Source organism: Salvelinus sp. IW2-2015, linkage group LG4q.2 (assembly GCF_002910315.2).
Source record: "Salvelinus sp. IW2-2015 linkage group LG4q.2, ASM291031v2, whole genome shotgun sequence".
NCBI lineage: Eukaryota > Metazoa > Chordata > Actinopteri > Salmoniformes > Salmonidae > Salvelinus > Salvelinus sp. IW2-2015.
This window is the reverse complement of record NC_036843.1, coordinates 11,486,970-11,504,138: the sequence shown is the minus strand read 5'-3', so window position 1 is coordinate 11,504,138 and position 17,169 is coordinate 11,486,970. Positions and strand designations below refer to the sequence as shown.

At 44.5% G+C, this 17,169-nt stretch overlaps 1 protein-coding gene across 1 annotated transcript in view; it reads right to left on the bottom strand.

The window, feature by feature from the left end:
* Positions 1 to 15,266, bottom strand: part of LOC111963317 (kinesin-like protein KIF26A) — a 110,278-nt gene extending 95,012 nt beyond the window's left edge. The window contains exons 1-2 of the mRNA XM_023986658.2: positions 15,038 to 15,266; positions 14,522 to 14,761 (exon numbers count right to left, since the gene is read on the bottom strand). Coding sequence (XP_023842426.1) covers positions 14,522 to 14,761; positions 15,038 to 15,097 — 300 coding nt within the window. The 5' untranslated portion in view covers positions 15,098 to 15,266. The remainder of the gene's footprint in view (positions 1 to 14,521; positions 14,762 to 15,037) is intronic.
* Between the last annotated feature and the right edge of the window lie 1,903 nt (positions 15,267 to 17,169).

Genomic DNA, 17,169 nt, shown 5'->3' with positions numbered 1-17,169 from the left:
TGAAGGACTCTGTTGCTGTATATGACAAAACTGAAATGCTGAATTGTTTCAATGAGCACTTTGTATCATCTGGTAGGCTGTTTGATTCAGTGTCTTCTGTCTCTGTACAACCCTGTGTGGATGAACCAGTGAGAGCTGGTCAAACTTTTTGCTTTTTGCCATTCTCAGTGCAGATGGTACATAAAGCCATGAAATCCTTAAATCAGAGAAAGCCTGCAGGTCCTGATCTTGTGGATCCCTGCCTTTTAAATCTGGCAGCGGATTTCATAGCTGAACCACTTACATATCTGTTCAATCTAACCCTGGAATGTAATGAAATTCCGAAAATCTGGAAATCAGCACTTTTAAAAGGGGGAGATCCAACTCTTTTAAATAGTTATAGGCCAATCTCAAAGCTGTCACCCCTGGTGAAAATACTTGAAACCTTGTGAGTGAACAGGTAAAAGAGTTTTTATTTACTAACTCTATTTTATCAATGTACCAATCGGGCTTCAGGAAGAAGCATAGCACAATTACAGCAGCCATGAAGGTTTTAAATGATATCACTGAAGCCCTTGACAAAAAAACAGCACTGTGTCTCACATTTTATTGATCTCTCTAAGGCTTTTGATACAGTTGATCATGCTATACTAAGGCAGAGATTGTCGAGTGTAGGTCTTTCGGAGCATGCAGTTGCATGGTTTGCTAACTATCTGTCTGATAGAACTCAGTGCACTCAATTTGATGGACTCATGTCTGTTAAATTGTCTGTCTGTAATGGTGTGCCCCAAGGCTCTGTACTTGGTCCTCTCTTATTCACTATTTATATAAATAATTTAGACAAAAATTTCCAAAATGCGCAACTTCATTTTTGTGCTGATGATGCTGTTATTTACTGTTGTGCCTCGTCTCTTACAAAAGCTTTCCAGAACTTGCAAAATGCTTTTTATACTGTTCAACATACCTTGTGTGTCACGTTCTGACCATAGTTCTTGTCTGTTTTGCTTGTTTTAGTGTTGGTCAGGACGTGAGCTGGGTGGGCATTCTATGTTGTGTCTTGTTTGTCCGTTTCTATGTTCGGCCTAATATGGTTCTCAATCAGAGGCAGATGTTTTGTGTTGTCTCAACACATCTGGTCTCCAGTGCGTCTCCTCGGGCCGGTGTACATGGCACCAGCCTTACGTATGGTGTCCCCGGTTCGCCAACACAGCCCAGTGCGGGTTATTCCACCTCCCCGCACTGGTCGGGCTACGGAGAGCATTAAACCAGGTAAGGTTGGGCAGGCTCGGTGCTTAAGAGCTCCTGTACGCCTTCACGGTCCGGTCTATCCGGCGCCACCTCCCCGCCCCAGCCCAGTACCACCAGTGCCTACACCACGCACCAGGCTTCCAGTGCGTCTCCAGAGCCCTGTTCCTCCTCCACGCACTCTCCCTGTGGTGCGTGTCTCCAGCCCGGTACCTCCAGTTCCGGCACCACGCACCAAGCCTCCTGTGCGTCTCCAGAGCCCTGTACGCACTGTTCCTTCTCCCCGCACTTGCCCTGATGTGGTTGCCCTCCCCGGTACCACCAGTGCCGGTACCACGCACCAGGCCTATAGTGCGCCTCGAGAGTCCAGTGTGCCCTGTTCCTGCTCCCCGCACTAGCCTTGAGGTGCGTGTCTCCAGTCCGGTACCACCAGTTCCGGCACCACGCACCAGGCCTACTGTGCCGCCTCACAGGTCCAGAGTCGGCCGTCTGTCCAACGCCGCCTGCACTGCCTGCCTGCCCAGCGCCGTCTGAGCTGCCTGCCTGTCCAGCGCCATCTGAGCCTGCCTGCCTGCCCAGCGCCGTCTGGAGCTGCCTGCCTGCCCAGCGCCATCTGAGCTGCCTGCCTGCCCAGCGCCATCTGAGCTGCCTGCCTTTGCCAGCGCCATCTGAGCCGCCCGTCTGTCCCGAGCCGTCAGAGCCGCCCGTCTGTCACGAGCTGTTAGAGCCGCCCGTCTGTCAGGAGCCGCTAGAGCCGTCCGTCAGTCAGGAGCCGCCAGAGCCGCCGCCAGTCAGGAGCCGCCAGAGCCACCCGCCAGTCAGAGCTGCAGAGCCGCCGCCAGTCAGGAGCTGCCAGAGCCGCCCCCCGCCAGTCAGGAGCTGCCAGAGCGCCCGCCAGTCAGAGACTGCCCAGAGCCGCCCGCCAGTCATGAGCTGCCCCTCCAGTCATGAGCTGCCCTCCAGTCATGAGCTGCCCTTCAGCCCGGAGCTGCCCTTCAGCCGGAGCTGCCCCTCAGCCCGGAGCTGCCCCCTCAGTCCGGAGCTGCCCCTCAGTCCGGAGCTGCCATTAGTCCGGAGCTGCCCTTCAGTCCAGAGCTGCCTCTCTGTCCGGAGCTGCCCTTCAGTCCGGAGCTGCCCCTCTGTCCTGAGCTACCTCTCTGTCCTGAGCTACCTCTCTGTCCTGAGCTACCTCTCTGTCCTGAGCTACCTCTCTGTCCTGAGCTGTCTCCTCAATCTAGTGGGGACCTTGGTGAAGATTCCTAGGCCAAGGTCGGGGGCGAGGGTCGCCACTCAAAGGACGCTAAGGAGGGGGACAAAGACAATGGTGGAATGGTGGCCTCGTCCTGCGCCGGAGCCGCCACCGCGGACAGATGCCCACCCAGACCCTCCCCTTGAGTTTTAGGGGGTGCGTTCGGAGTCCGCACCTCAGGAGGGGGGTACTGTCACGTTCTGACCATAGTTCTTGTCTGTTTTGCTTGTTTTAGTGTTGGTCAGGACGTGAGCTGGGTGGGCATTCTATGTTGTGTGTCTTGTTTGTCCGTTTCTATGTTTGGCCTAATATGGTTCTCAATCAGAGGCAGATGTTTTGTGTTGTCTCTGATTGGGAATCATATATAGGTGGCTTGTTTTGTGTTGGGGATTTGTGGGTGGTTGTTTCCTGTCTCTGTGTTTTCTCTGCACCAGATAGGGCTGTATCGGTTTGCCACATTTGTTATTTTGTATTCGTTGTAAGTGTTCACTGTTTATTGTTTTAATTAAACATGTTGAGCACAAGCTACGCTGCGTCTTGGTCCGATCCCTGTTACACCTCCTCTTCAGACGAAGAGGAGGAAGGCTGCCGTTACATTGTGTCAATTGAAGCTTATCGTCAATACTGACAAAACTAAACTAATGGTGTTTTCTAAAGCAAGAAATAGACCTCTGAACTTTTCACCTATTATTGAGACTGTAACCTCATATAAATATCTTGTAATTTTAATTGATGATGGCCTCTCTTTTAAATTGCATTCAACAACTTACAAAAAAAATTGAAGCTGAAATTGGGATATTTTATATATGAATGCTTCCGCTCAGTGTTTGAGATCAATTGACACCCTTTACCATGGCACTTTGAGATTTATTTTAAACTGCAAAACCCTTACGCACCACTGCACTTTGTATACCAGGGTTGGCTGGCCTTCTCTAGTCACTCGTAGGCTCAGTCACTGGTATACATTTATTTACAATAGCCATTTTGGGTTTACTACCTTTTTATTTAGACATTTTTATTGTTCAGAAATGTGGTGGGTACTCTCTTCGTTCGCTGGACTTTATCCTGCTAACTGTTCCAAATGTCCGAACTGAATTTGGTAAAAGGGCTTTTATGTACTCTGCGCCATCGTCTTGGAACGCCTTACAAAATACTTTTAAACTGGAAGAACTTGTCCCGATTGGTATTTTTAAATCACTGATGAATGATCTTGAGACTGATTCCCTGACCTGTCAATGTTTTTAATTTGCTGTTTTTGATTTTGTTATACTCTTGKGAATTCTATGGTTTTTACTAGATTACTTGTAGTTTTTCATGTTGTTTGTCTGTAATTTTTGTAATGACTTGGTGCTGCCTATCTTGGCCAGGACGATCTTGAAAAAGAGATTTTAAATCTCAATAAGCCCTTCCTGGTTAAATAAAGGTTTAATAATAATAAAGATACAAGCATAGACTGATAGCAGTTGGTTTTCTATGTTCAACCAGCCAAATGGCCTAGAGACTGTATTTCAATGAGAAGTATTGACAACTAAACAATTAGGATAGTCCTTGTTGCTCTTGTAGTGAGATTTAAGAATATTCTCAGCACAAATTCATCCAATGTCTCTCTCTCTCTCTCTCTCTCTCTCTCTCTTTCTCTCTTTTTATTTCTTGTACACACACATCCACACTCATCTCTGCTCAAAGAGCGGGACGCTCAACCATGAAATGAGCAGTAACGTGAACTTTGACTGGCATTTTCACACAGAGTAGAGATTTACGGAGCACCGTATATCAGGGTAAACTCCCTGATATAAAAAAAAACATAGAATAAACATAGAATATGCCAGCGTATACCAAAGAGGCAGTTGGAGACAAACTAGCACTGCTGCTCAACCCCCATCACACAAACACACACACACAGGCACACACACATACACACACAGACACACACAGTCACGTGCACTCACAATTGGTAAACATTGTCAAACAGGGCTGTCAGTATTGGCAGGTGAGCCAGAGACAAAGCAGCTTTCCATAAACAGATGTCCAGTTGAGACTGAAGGGGGAAACAAACACGACAATGTCAAGTCTAGATTACCCACAATGCCCATAGTGATCCAATCTGTTTGTTCTGAGGAGGGAGGCTCACCTGCCACGCCCCGAGAGGCTGGACTTAGAGTTTGCCGAATGCAGATCCATCTTGGCAAGGATACACAGCGCTGGCGTTCTCTTTCTGTACATTGCTATAAGGCTGGTGATTTGTCTTCTGCCAATTTATTGCGCTTTATGGAGCCAGGGGAAGAATAGCTCAAACTCAGCCCACTTCTCTGATAATCACACTGGAAATTTATCTGAACAATTATGTTTTCTCCGATACTCTGAATCAATTCCAGAGATGTGCTCCTGACAGCCAGGCTATGGTACATCTCAGTTCATTATGATGCATCAGGGCAGCCTGACAGCACACGACAATCTATGTCCAAACACAAACACACTGGCTGTCAGGAGCACACACACACACTTCTTCCTCGTAAGCTAGTCATGCTGATTTGTGACTCGTTTCAGGAGACTAGGCATATGTCGAGCGTCACTACTTCACAGAAGAGGCGTTTAAACATTTTTTTTTAATCAAAAAAATTCTGGAACATATGAACTTTTATGTGCCTCAATAACAAACGTGCATGCCATCTGTAATTATGAATAAAAATGTTAAATTACGAGCCAAGTTGGCTTAGCCACAGAAAAAGACAGGGACATTCCCGCTAGCCATGATAGGCTGAGATAATGAATGGGCTGGACATGCCGAGAGATGAGTTCGGATTGGTTTGCCATGTAGTATGCTTCTGTTTATAACATAAACTGCTCAGTATGTGAGGTAATCCTTTCTAACACAGCTTTTTATAAAGATATCAGGAAGAACTGTGATAATGTTGCTAATGCTCTCCACTTTCTGGAGGACAAAGTTTTGAAATCAGTGGAATTCCCGGTGGAAGCAAAGTATGATCGCTAAGGAGATGGAGGAAATTCAGGCGTTTGTTTATGCGGAGGGCGTCGAAAAGAGAATACACAAAGGCTGTTATATAGATCACCTGTCTCTGGATTACATCTTCAAACTAAGGGCAACCATGGCATCTGTGAAAGAGAGGGAAAAGCATTCATTCATGTATACGGGTAAGAGAGTCTAGCTAGCTACATTTTCAGATATGATACATTTCTAATTCTGTCAGAAAGTAATTTTCATTGTAAGTTAAGGCGTACTGTTGGCTAGCTAGCTAACGTTAGCTGGTTGGCTGGCTCGCTAGCTAAAGTTACGTGTAGGATCTGTGTAGTAATATTATTCGTATCTCAGAGCCATTTGCATTGCTATTCATAGCCTAATGTTAGCTAGCTAGCTAATACTGAACCTAGTTGGTTAGTTTTAGCTAGCTGTAGATTCATGCAAGGTAGTAATGTTATGAGTTCATTGTTTAGCTAGCTAGCTACATGTCTAAACAAAAGACTCCACTATGCAACTAACCATTTCACTGTACCGTTTACACATTATGTATCCTGTGCATGTGACAAATAAACTTCGATTTTATTTGATAGATTGTGTGTTTACCAAAGACGGTAATGTGAAGAACAGCATGACCTGAACCAAAGTAAAATTAGGATATAAAGTTAGGTCAACGAGACAGTGTCCAAGTTCTAAAATTCCCCTGTAGAATGCTTTGCTTTTAATTCGTCACACTCACAACAGTATGCCGTTTTCTGTAATTAGCTTGCCATTAACTTGTAAATAATTATCTTGTTGTGAGTTTATTTTCCTGTAATAATGAATACAAATAGCTTAAAGTTAAGACGTTAAGACGTTGCCAGCTATATGATATGGTTATTATTTGAACTGGCTAGCCAGCTAACTAAACAAGCTAGAAACAAACTAAAACGTTGTTAAGAAAGTTGCTTTAAGTTGCCTGGTTTGCTTGATTGCCGTATACTAAATACATTTTTAAAAGGATGGGTTTATTGGTGTTAAAATACACCAGTTATGCTATTTTGGACCACCAGGCTGCTGATGTCATGCAGCCTGTCGTATTTGTGTCACTGGGGACATGTCTCCCCCACATTCTGAAATGCCCCCCCCCCCCCCCCCCCAGGTTTATCATTGGAATGTGATACCAAATGAGGCAATGGTGTGCTTTAGGACCATGTGGACGCCTCCGAGCGGTCGGGTAGGCTGTTTGGAGTGTTATCCGACTGTATTTTTAAAAATATAGAATTTACGAAAATATATGTCCCCCCAGTTGCACCCCTGACTAAAACATTCAATGGTAATTTTTTCAAATGTGGGGTTACAAATGTATCAACTTTCAAAGCAGAATTACTTTCCCATTGTTCCTCAACTGTAGTGTATGATACACTATTTTCTAGCTCTGAGTCGCTACTTTTATCCAATGTAAAAAAAACACCATTTCAAATTCTTCTACATAAGACCGAATAGAGGCGGTCGGTCATATTTATGCATCTCAGTCACACCTCTTTGTTCAGTCTGTTGTTGACTCATTGATATTTCTTCTCACGTCTCACATTGTTTTCATGCTCTGGGACAGACCACTGGACTGCCATCATATAACATATTGCCCAATAAAGCAGGACTGCACATCAATTGTTTTACTTTGGTCTGGGGTATTTCCCCAAACAATCTTTAACCCAACAGGAGCCATCTCATTGAATTACATACAGAGTTGGGCATACTATTACGTAGGATGTTGACCATTCAATCAAACTGACCTTGAGCAACACAAAAGTGAGATGTTTCTTCCAATACTGATCCTTCCTTTTATTGCGGGATTCCTCAAATCAATGAGTTCTGTAAAATCATCTCTCAACCCTCTAGATAATTATAGAGGAGTAATGGGACTACTTCATATACTGAACATTCACTCTTCTCAAAGAGACAACAACAGGGGGAATGTTTGTCATTGCTGGGCTCCTTCATGTTACAGTTTTTTTTAAACTCTTAGTTCAAAACTCCAAACCGGTCACACTTGTAACGCAGTCAGCTTTTCATTGAAAACCTGTTATGGTGCATTCATTTGGATTGTAAACATCTCACCACACAACTATTGATTCAAAATACACGTTTATTGTTAAATGTAATAAGAACATTGGTTTAATCCCCAAAACACAACATAATGATCTCGTTTCAATTTAGTCATTTTAACTACCAGTTAATCCAATAGCAAAACAAGCAAGATACGGCCCTTTAGAAGTGCTGAAAGGAATATGCTACAGTACTGTAAATTACAGTAGATTACACGGTTTTCACATAAGGCAATACACTTACAATACTCATCAAAATTGACAGAAATGCTATATGGTGACAAACCATTTAAAATCTATAGGTTTACCAAACGCCAAGTAATTAACCATTAAGCGCAGTTGGATTAAGTGATGGTAAAATGTATTTAAATAAATTAAAAGAGAATCATATGAAAAGTATTGTGAGCATTGCATTGTGAAAGGCAATTACCTTATATGAAAAGTATTTCTAGATAAAACACTGATTAGGTTGGTGAAAAAGTTACTGTGTGATTTTGTGTGTTGTACTTAAGCCTATTGAAAATGTGCCTAAAGTTTAGAAAAAACATAATTTTTGATGATCTGTTTTCAGTTTTGTACTAAGAATTGTACAATATTACCATATACTTTCAAAGGCTTGAGCGCTCTGAATCGATTGAAGGTCATCATGTTGAATGATTATGGGAGAGCACAGGTGGAGCTTGCTTGTTTCACTGTAGGTATGACAACAATTCTAAGCTTTCACTAACATTAAAGACTAGAACTATGAAGCTAAACCCCCAGCACTAAGCTGCTCTCCCCTTCACCAGGTAAATGGGAGCACATCTGGACTGCCCCTTTTGCATCCAGTGCCAGCCAGCAGCAGTAGAGCCAGATGGTCTGAGCGGAGCACGTCTGTGTTTGTGGCCTGTCTAATCTTGTCCAGAGTCCGTCTGCTGTAGACTATCTCAGCACAGTGAGGGGTGCTGCCAAAAGGGGAAGAATGGCAGCTATTCCAGTACCTAAACAGATTCCTCTACCCTGCCCTGATGACCAGTGATGAGCATCAGCCTCCATGCTGTATGTATAAGCCTAGGTATGCCACACAGGCCAACCAACCAAAGTCCCCCTCGAAGGCTGTTTCCTGTGGCCCCGCCCTGAAGTGGACGGCCGTTTCCTCTTGTTGTTGCCAGACTGGAATAGAATCGGGAGGGGCACGGGGTGTAGGGGGGGGGGGGGGGGGGGAGACCAACACATTATTGCTTTCTCTCAGCCACACGCTGTCCTGTTTCCAGACACTTGTCTCTTAGACACCACAAATGTGGTCATATGTGCAGACAATCATCCAGCAGAAGAAACAATCAAATGGCACAGTACAGGAATTATGTATTAATGAGGTGAACAGGTAATGAAAATAGCAAATCAAAAGGAGAACAAAAGAGTCACTGAGTGCAGAAGCAGAGTGTGATGAGATTGTCCTCTGCTCCAACTCCGTACTGTTGACTGAGCCACGCAGATACCGCAGGGCTTGGCTGTGATTGATGCCTGTGTTATCTCTGCTGGTTGACATCAGATTATTGCTCTGCAGTTTAATACTGCGCACATGCCATAAAGCACAGCAGCACAGCCTAGCTGGCCTCACCAGAAGGACATGGAGGAGGAGGCAGCCCACCTCACAGTGCACTCCTCTCCCCAGGCAAGGCTCTCTCTCAGCAGGTTCTGCAGGGTGGGACCTCACCCCTTCACCTCTACCCCCATCCCCGCCCAACCAGTTACAACCATCCATAGCTCATACTAGTGAACAAAATAATGTATGATCCTACTTTTTTTCTTCAATGTGGTCATACTCTGTATCTACCTTAGGTTTTATGACTTCCCACAATCCTTCCCCTGTCCTCATCAGTCTTGTCCACAACCCCCCTGCGGTAGACCTGGCAGCTTACACCTGTTCCAGCCAGCCCGGCTACCTGAAACACTATCCCACCCTATCCCACAGCAGAGGCTGGGAGAACTGACAGATGGGTCAGAGGTCAATCAACAAAGGTAGAGGTAACACCCCAGGCAAGCCTGAGAAACAGCAGCCAGCCAGGTGGACAGGCTCACTCAGTCTGACTCCATCTCTCTTTCACTCTCTCTCTCGCTCTCTTTCACTCTCTCTCTCGCTCTCTTTTACTCTCTCTCTCGCTCTCTCTCTCTCTCCCTCACATGTACCCACACATACATAAACACATTAATTTATGCAAAGTCCAGTAGAAATATGTTCCCTAAAATGTTGACACTAATGATACCTCTTCAGAAACTTAAATCTCTTGATTTGGATGCCTGGTGATCCCTGGCACTTACCCTGTCAACTCAACTCTGAATAGGCAGATGAGAAATGAACATGGTGATTGTGTAAGCTCTGAAACGTCACCCAGGGCTACAAAGGTGGTGATGCATACATACTGAAATGGTCCAGATGGGTTGTTGTCCATGGCAACCAAAAACTTTATTGAAATATCCTCTACAGAACACTTACATAAGCCCATAGTGGGATTTAGGAAAGTGTACCTAGCCTGGACAGACAGGCACACGCACACACACACACACACACACACACACAATAAATACACAAACACAGACAAGTAAACAGATGGATAAACAAAAACAAAGACATCTCTAAATACATAGTCAACTAACTAGGAGTACCTGTTCATTAGACATCACACATCAATAGAATTATTCATTATCAGCTTGTGAGCAAATAGCAGGCCTGTTCAGTCAGACTGCAAACACCAATAAAACCCTTCATTCACCACGCCACAATGCCAGCTCTCCACTGACCTCTACCTCCAACTGCTCGGATTAATCCAAGTCTGCAAGCCCATAAACCCCTGCAAGGCTTTCTCTGTTAGTCATTCTGTGTATCATGAAGTCCACTTAATTGAAGTTGATGAAGTCCACACTGTATTCATATTCCTAGGTGTTAGTATATAAGTAGCTATGTGGGGGTGTTGGCTACGGTGCTTGTTTCACTGACCTGTACCCCTTGGTGTAGTACTAACACAAGATCTACTTATCTCTTCCAGCCATCAGAACAACTCTGCATAAACTCACACTGGCCCTGGAACTGGCCCTGGCTGTACTATGAACAAAGACATACACACAAAGACTAATTCATAGACATACACAATGTAAGTGACTGGAATCTAAAAAAACATTCCAACCTATGAATATATTGGTTAACTTACAAGGCTCTTACATCAAATGCAATGAGAATACAAACTCACCTGAAGGAAACCCTGAAGGAAAGTTTGTAAGGGAAATGTTTTCTTTGTACAGTGCATTTCATGAACTATAAACTTTGCTTCACAAGGAGCTTCAAGGATACATGCTTTGAAAGCAGAGTGACGATATACCAGCTTGTATACAGTACCTAACAAACAATAGCCAGGCTGCTTTTCGTTCCGTGAGCCCTTTATTTTCTTTCATGGTTTGGGTGATAGTCAGAGATAGGGAGGGAGGATACTTATTTCAACCACCATATCAAGTAACTGTCAGCCTGTCTAGAATAGGACCAGTGGCTTTAGAAGCTGCTGCCTGGCCATGGCTGAGGAATTAAAGCCCCTGTGGGTCACAATACCGCCAGGCTGTAGGGCCTGTAGAAACCCAACAGACCATTGTTGTCACTGACAGCCCCCTTACCTTTTCATGAGACAGCTGACAGTGCAGACAACAAAAAAACTTCCTCCTCCCAATCCATCACACGGCATGGCCAAAATATTGACTAACTCTTTCAGGGCAGAAACCATCAGAAGGGGTGGATGAAGGGGGTATCGTTCATTAAATGCAGGTGGATCTGAGCCAGGTGTACAGGTCTGGTCTTTCTATAGGCATGTTGAATGTTGACAGATCCTCTGATTACGGTTGAGGGGTAATTAGTGCTTTGAACTTGAGGTTAGCCTTCAAGTGATCATCTTTCCCCCTATTATACCTCACCTTGCCTTCATGTCCAGCTACCTGAAATACAATGTGTAATTTCTGCTGCAGCCATCCAGACTGTCTGACATGTACTATTAAAATTGTTTGTTAGTTTTTAGTTATATAAATCAAATACTGTACATTAACCGGGTGAATGCCTTTGATTAAGGGAGAAAATCAAGTCTGCAGAACCTGTGTCTCCATTTAATCTGCCTCTTCGGTATCTGTCCTTTAAGCAAAACCCATTCTACCAGGGCTTCTTTCAATGCGCTGCTGTCTAACAATGTCTGGTTAATGTGTGTCCAAGTCACTGTATTTTACTTTAGAGCATTAAGTGAGGTGAAGTGGTATGGGTGATGTCAGACAAAGCACATGCCAGCTATAAATATGAAAACAAAAGATGTGGGGGACACAGGAACTGCTCCTCTGTGAACGAGACAGGCACTTAATGACAGAGAGCGTGGAAAAAGACTAATTGCTGCTACTGGCTGTGCAGGCTGCAACAGACCATAAAGAAAATCATGTGTCACATTCATTGTTCTAATGCTGACCCTGCGTTTCCCTCAACAACACCTCACAGCAATGCAGCAACCGTCTCCCTCCCAGCCCAGCTGTAGTGTATGCTGGCTGCTGCTACTCTGAGCTCCTTCAGGTTGACACTGAGCCAGTGGCCCAGAGCATAGAGACACTAGGAAGAACAGGAGTTCTTCAAGTTCCTAACAACATTAGACTGACCTGAGAGGGTTCTTTGAAGGACAAACAGGATAACACGAAAGCCACCTCTGAGACAGTTCACTGTCTGTGCATTTCCCAGTAAACCCAGGCTTCAGCATAGTACACTCATTCAACCCAAATTGTCTTCCTTGAATGTATCTGCTGGCTGCTACTGATACTGTCCTCAAACAATAAGTCTACTGGAACTGGAGGAGGGGTTGTTTGGGGAGGCAGGCTGACTTCCTCATCACAAAAAAATGGGACGGCAGGAGGATAGAGGAGGGAAACCCTCACATAAACAGCTCCCTCTCTCATTTTCCCAGGGTAAACTCAGATGGCCCCCATCCACCATGACAGGTACAGCAGAACTCTGTAGCTCTGGTGCCAGGAGCTCAAACATCCCACAACAGTCATCTTTCCACCACACATCACATGGCCCTCTTCCACCAAAGAAAATCTGTGAAAGCCATCCATCTACGACCACATCCAGCTAGACCTTCCAGGTGGGCAGCACAGGCCCAATGGGACAATGGAGCCCTTTCTCCTGCAGCTGGAGAAATCGATACTATGAGGGGAGCACTATAAGAGAACCCTGCCTTGGCTGTTTACCACCTTAGAATTAGGGCCCAATTTAGCCATCAACATGTGCATAATGGGAGAAGGAAGGGGCAGCCCCCATCCCACCCTTCAACCGCTCCACACCTGGAGAGGACCACACAGGTAACCGAGAGGGGATTGTTCAGTTCCCATGGAGAAGGACTGGCAGGTGGGATAGTGTACATCTGTTGGGGGGGGGGGGGGGCTTACCCGGATCTGATATGATTTAGGCCACCCCCACAGAGGAACTCGACCACACATACAGATGAACACTTGAGTGATGAAGTTCAATTCCTCCCAAAGGTTTTCCCCAATCGTTTATCTCATCTCCCTTTTCCCATAAGAAACGAGGTGCTGAGGGGGTTCAGAGGAGGCTGGAGGGCTTGTAATCCAAGCTAAGCATGAGACAGTCCCTCCAACACGACAACAAGGAGAACAAACCCTGGGGCAAACTCACGCAGCAGTGACATCAACAAAAAGGGCCTAAATTTAACAGCGGTGGGAATTGTGGGGCGAGCCATACAGGAACACTTTCAATGCATTGCGAGAATGTCAACTGGGATTTGACTTCCTCCTCAGACTCCGCCACTAGCAGCTTGCTTATTCCCCTCCTCCCCCCTACTCTCCCCGAGAGCAAAATAAAGACATAAGCATTGTTTAGCAAGACAATAGGCCACTTCCAGAGACCTTTCAGTCTCAGACGCTGAGTTTTCACATCCATAAACAGCGTGTGGCTGTGAGCAGCCAAATAAAATACTTCACAGGAAGACTGGGACATTATAATCAGTGTCATTACCCTACAGCTTCTCATGACTCCAGTATTCACAGAGGAGAAGGACTTGATATGTATTACCTCTGCACCCAGCCAGAGGACAACCGCAGCTCTATAATAAGGTGTGTTTGTATGGGGAGTTAAAGCCACAGCTACTACATGCTGGGAATACAGAGCTCACAAGGAGTTTCACAGCCATGTCTCACCCTGCCTTTGTGTACCCATCGTAATAGAGTCTAGACTATGGCATAAGCACGTGGGCAGTGGGCTCAAACCTATTATCAACTAGCCTGTACCCCCGCACACTGACTCGGTACCGGTGCCCCCTGTATATAGCCTCGTTATTGTTATTGTGTTACTTTTTATTATTACTTTTTATTCGAGTCTACTTGGTAAATATTTTCTTCTTGAACTGCACTGTTGGTTAAGGGCTTGTAAGTAAGCATTTCACGGTAAAGTCTACACTTGTTGTATTCGGCGCATGTGGCAAATAAAGTTTGATTTGATTTAAGGTCCCCGTCAGTGATGAGGGCCACAGAGCAAAGCTGGGGAACGGGTCATGACCCTGACTTAGTCAGAATCACACTGTATGCCTTCACTGCTAGCTACACTGGGAGGAGGATGGCAAAAATAATTATTCTTAGCATGCCATCTGTGTGCCCCTATATGACCTGCTGTATGGAACCAATGCAGCCTGTCCCTGTTACGCCAGCAGAGCATGAGGTTAACAAACACATATTCATCTCCCATTACTACCTGCCTCATAATAAATGAAAGAGCCACCTCACTGGACTCATTTCAAGTGAGTGGGGGAAGGATGTTATTACCATGCCATTGCAATATTATCCAAAAATCAACCAACAACATTATCAACTATGTAACCTCGGTGTAACGTTTATGAAAATTATTATTTTGCATTATTGGTACTTAAAAGGCAATCAGCACTTGAGACTCATATTAAAGTAAAAAATTGCTTCACAAACCTTTAGTGAACTTTGGTCTGTCAAGGCCAGCGCTTGCCTCTTCAGCTCTGTCACATTCATTTGACATTGTTGGCAAAAGCTTCCTTTTCCATCCCTTCTCTCCGACTCTGAGACGGTCACGGACCCTGCGCCCTCCGGGGGTGGCCGGCTGCTGCACCGCGCGTCCTTTGCCAAGTGAAGTAGTTTCCTGGGACTCAGATCAACAGGGAACGGCGACTCTCCGCTAGGACAACCTTCCACCTTTGCCATTAGAGAAAAGCAACTCGGTTAAAATAAATTCACAGGTAGGACAATACGCTGGCGAGACGCACAAGCGCAGGTGTGGAAGTCTACTTGTCTGGAGTTGTTTGTTGACTGACAACCTGCATGAATGTCATAGGTAGACATGAGCACTACCAATTTGAAGAGGCTCCAAGTGGCTAAATGGGTTCCAAGACAAAAGGGTGTTCTGCGACAGCGACAGGTTCTATTGAAAATCGGAACTGGTCATTTTTACTTTATGCATAAAACACTTACAGTAAACATGCGGTTGTCAGGGTCCAGTCCATGAGTTGCATTTCCCCAAAATGAGTTCATTCTACCGGGTCTGGGTATCCCTAGTAGACGTGGTTCTCACATACACTCAATTATTAAAAATAATTTGTACATTGAAGAGTAGTCGTAGTTGTAAATTGAAGTGTCACTTCTAAATCTGTCAGCGAATAAACATATTATAGGCTAACCATGGTTGTGTCCTGCACTTCATCCGTGCTATGACGGGACAATCCGAGAGAAGTTTTGGCACACACTCTAAAATGGGTGGGGAAAACTTTTGCGAAACTTTTTGGCGCATGATTGGACACTGCAATAGTAAATCACTTAAAATCACAACCGTAGGTGCATGGATCAGACAGGGTAATTCAACGTGTGAGTTGTATTAGGTTTATAGGTTATTAGGCTAGCTATTTATAAAGCTGAAATTGCCCATTGTATTGGCTGTTATTATCAATGCATTACACTAGTCAGATGACTGAGTTATTCATATAGCTTAATTTCGTAATATTATTTGAAATATAGTGATTTTGATTTTAGATTATTGTAATCAATGGTTTTATCCATTCCTGTTCACTCACGCGAGCATACACAGTTGCAGACATTGCTTCACGGACAAGATAATGGGTACAGTACAGAGCCTACTTAGCTTTAAAGCCTATGCGTCCCGTTCTTGCTACTTTGACGCCATCCTCTGGTAAATAGAAAGATTGCAGGAGGGTTTTCGCAAAATAAGGGGTACAGGTTAAATATTTAATTAACACACTTTAAATATTTTATGTTGATGGTGTAAGCGACGGCGGCCTCGTACTTCGTTTTGAGAATCCTTTCAACCCTCACATGACCCAATTGCAGCCTTTTGTCTGTCTGTCTGTCTGTCTGTCTGTCTGTCTGTCTGTCTGTCTGTCTGTCTGTGTCGTCGACTAGGTTGAGGGGCTTTACGCTTGGCAGCGCAACTGGTTGCAAATTATAGGCGTCCTTATGGGGTTAACAGAATGAGGCCAATTTAATACTCCCAAACGTTTATTTTGTAATTACACATGCAGCATAACATAAGCTATTCACCACAAAAGGCAGATACAACATTCTCTGAATAATTTATCATAGATATGAAAATTATGTTTTTATCTGAAGCTACGGCCATGGTTATCAGACCACAGACACAATAGACAAATGAGCCGGAGTCACAATTCAAAAAATAGGTAGCCTAATATTATTGATAGTTACACAGTCTTTAGGAGATCAGGAATCAGGATAGGCTATTCCATTTCTTCCCCACTTCAGTTTTGTGTGACTCTCATTGCATTTAGAAATGAATCATTCTATCATATCATCAAATTAAATGTTGGACAGTGATAGGGAAATCAAGTCTGTCATTGTGGTCTTTACTGACCCTTGCGTGCGCTTTTACTGATTACGAGTGTTCATTTTTGGTTATAACTGCTCAGCGCCTTTAACAGCGAATGAGCACAGAGATTACAGAAGCCTTATTGTCTATTAAAGCATTGAACGTTCGGGACTACAAAGCCCCATCCACCCTGCTACTCTCTACTTGGTTCAAACTTTTTTTAAATTATTTTAAAGAAGAGAAATCCAAGTCAGTGATCACGCTCCGAAGTTGGCAACATAGATAAGGCGCAGCTGACAGTCAAGGGAGCTGTTCATGGTCCTGAAATGTACTGGAAATTCAGGTCTGTGGCTTTACTGATCACTTTGTGTATCAACTTACTTATTTATTAACGTTATATTTTTCAAGGTAGTTGGGCGAGTGGATTAGGCTACATTTTATGTTTGAGCAGCCTATGTTTCAGCTATTTAGTGTAGTGTGCACTCACTCACCTTTGCTTTTCTCCTTAGAAGATGACTGGTAAATCCAAATATGATATCGGAGTCCACGAAGAATGTACCCAGATCTATGAGACTGGGGTTGGGCTTGTCAGCTCCAGAGGAGCCCGAGGGGTTTGGTAAAGCCATGAGGGAAATGTGCGTAATATTCCACGCCGTGGGTTACCGAACTGACATCTATATTTGTATATTAGTTTCCATTTCAGGAGACATTTTCATAGACCCCAAACCATTGCATGGTTTCAATCCAAAAGGTATTCCGGACATCCAAC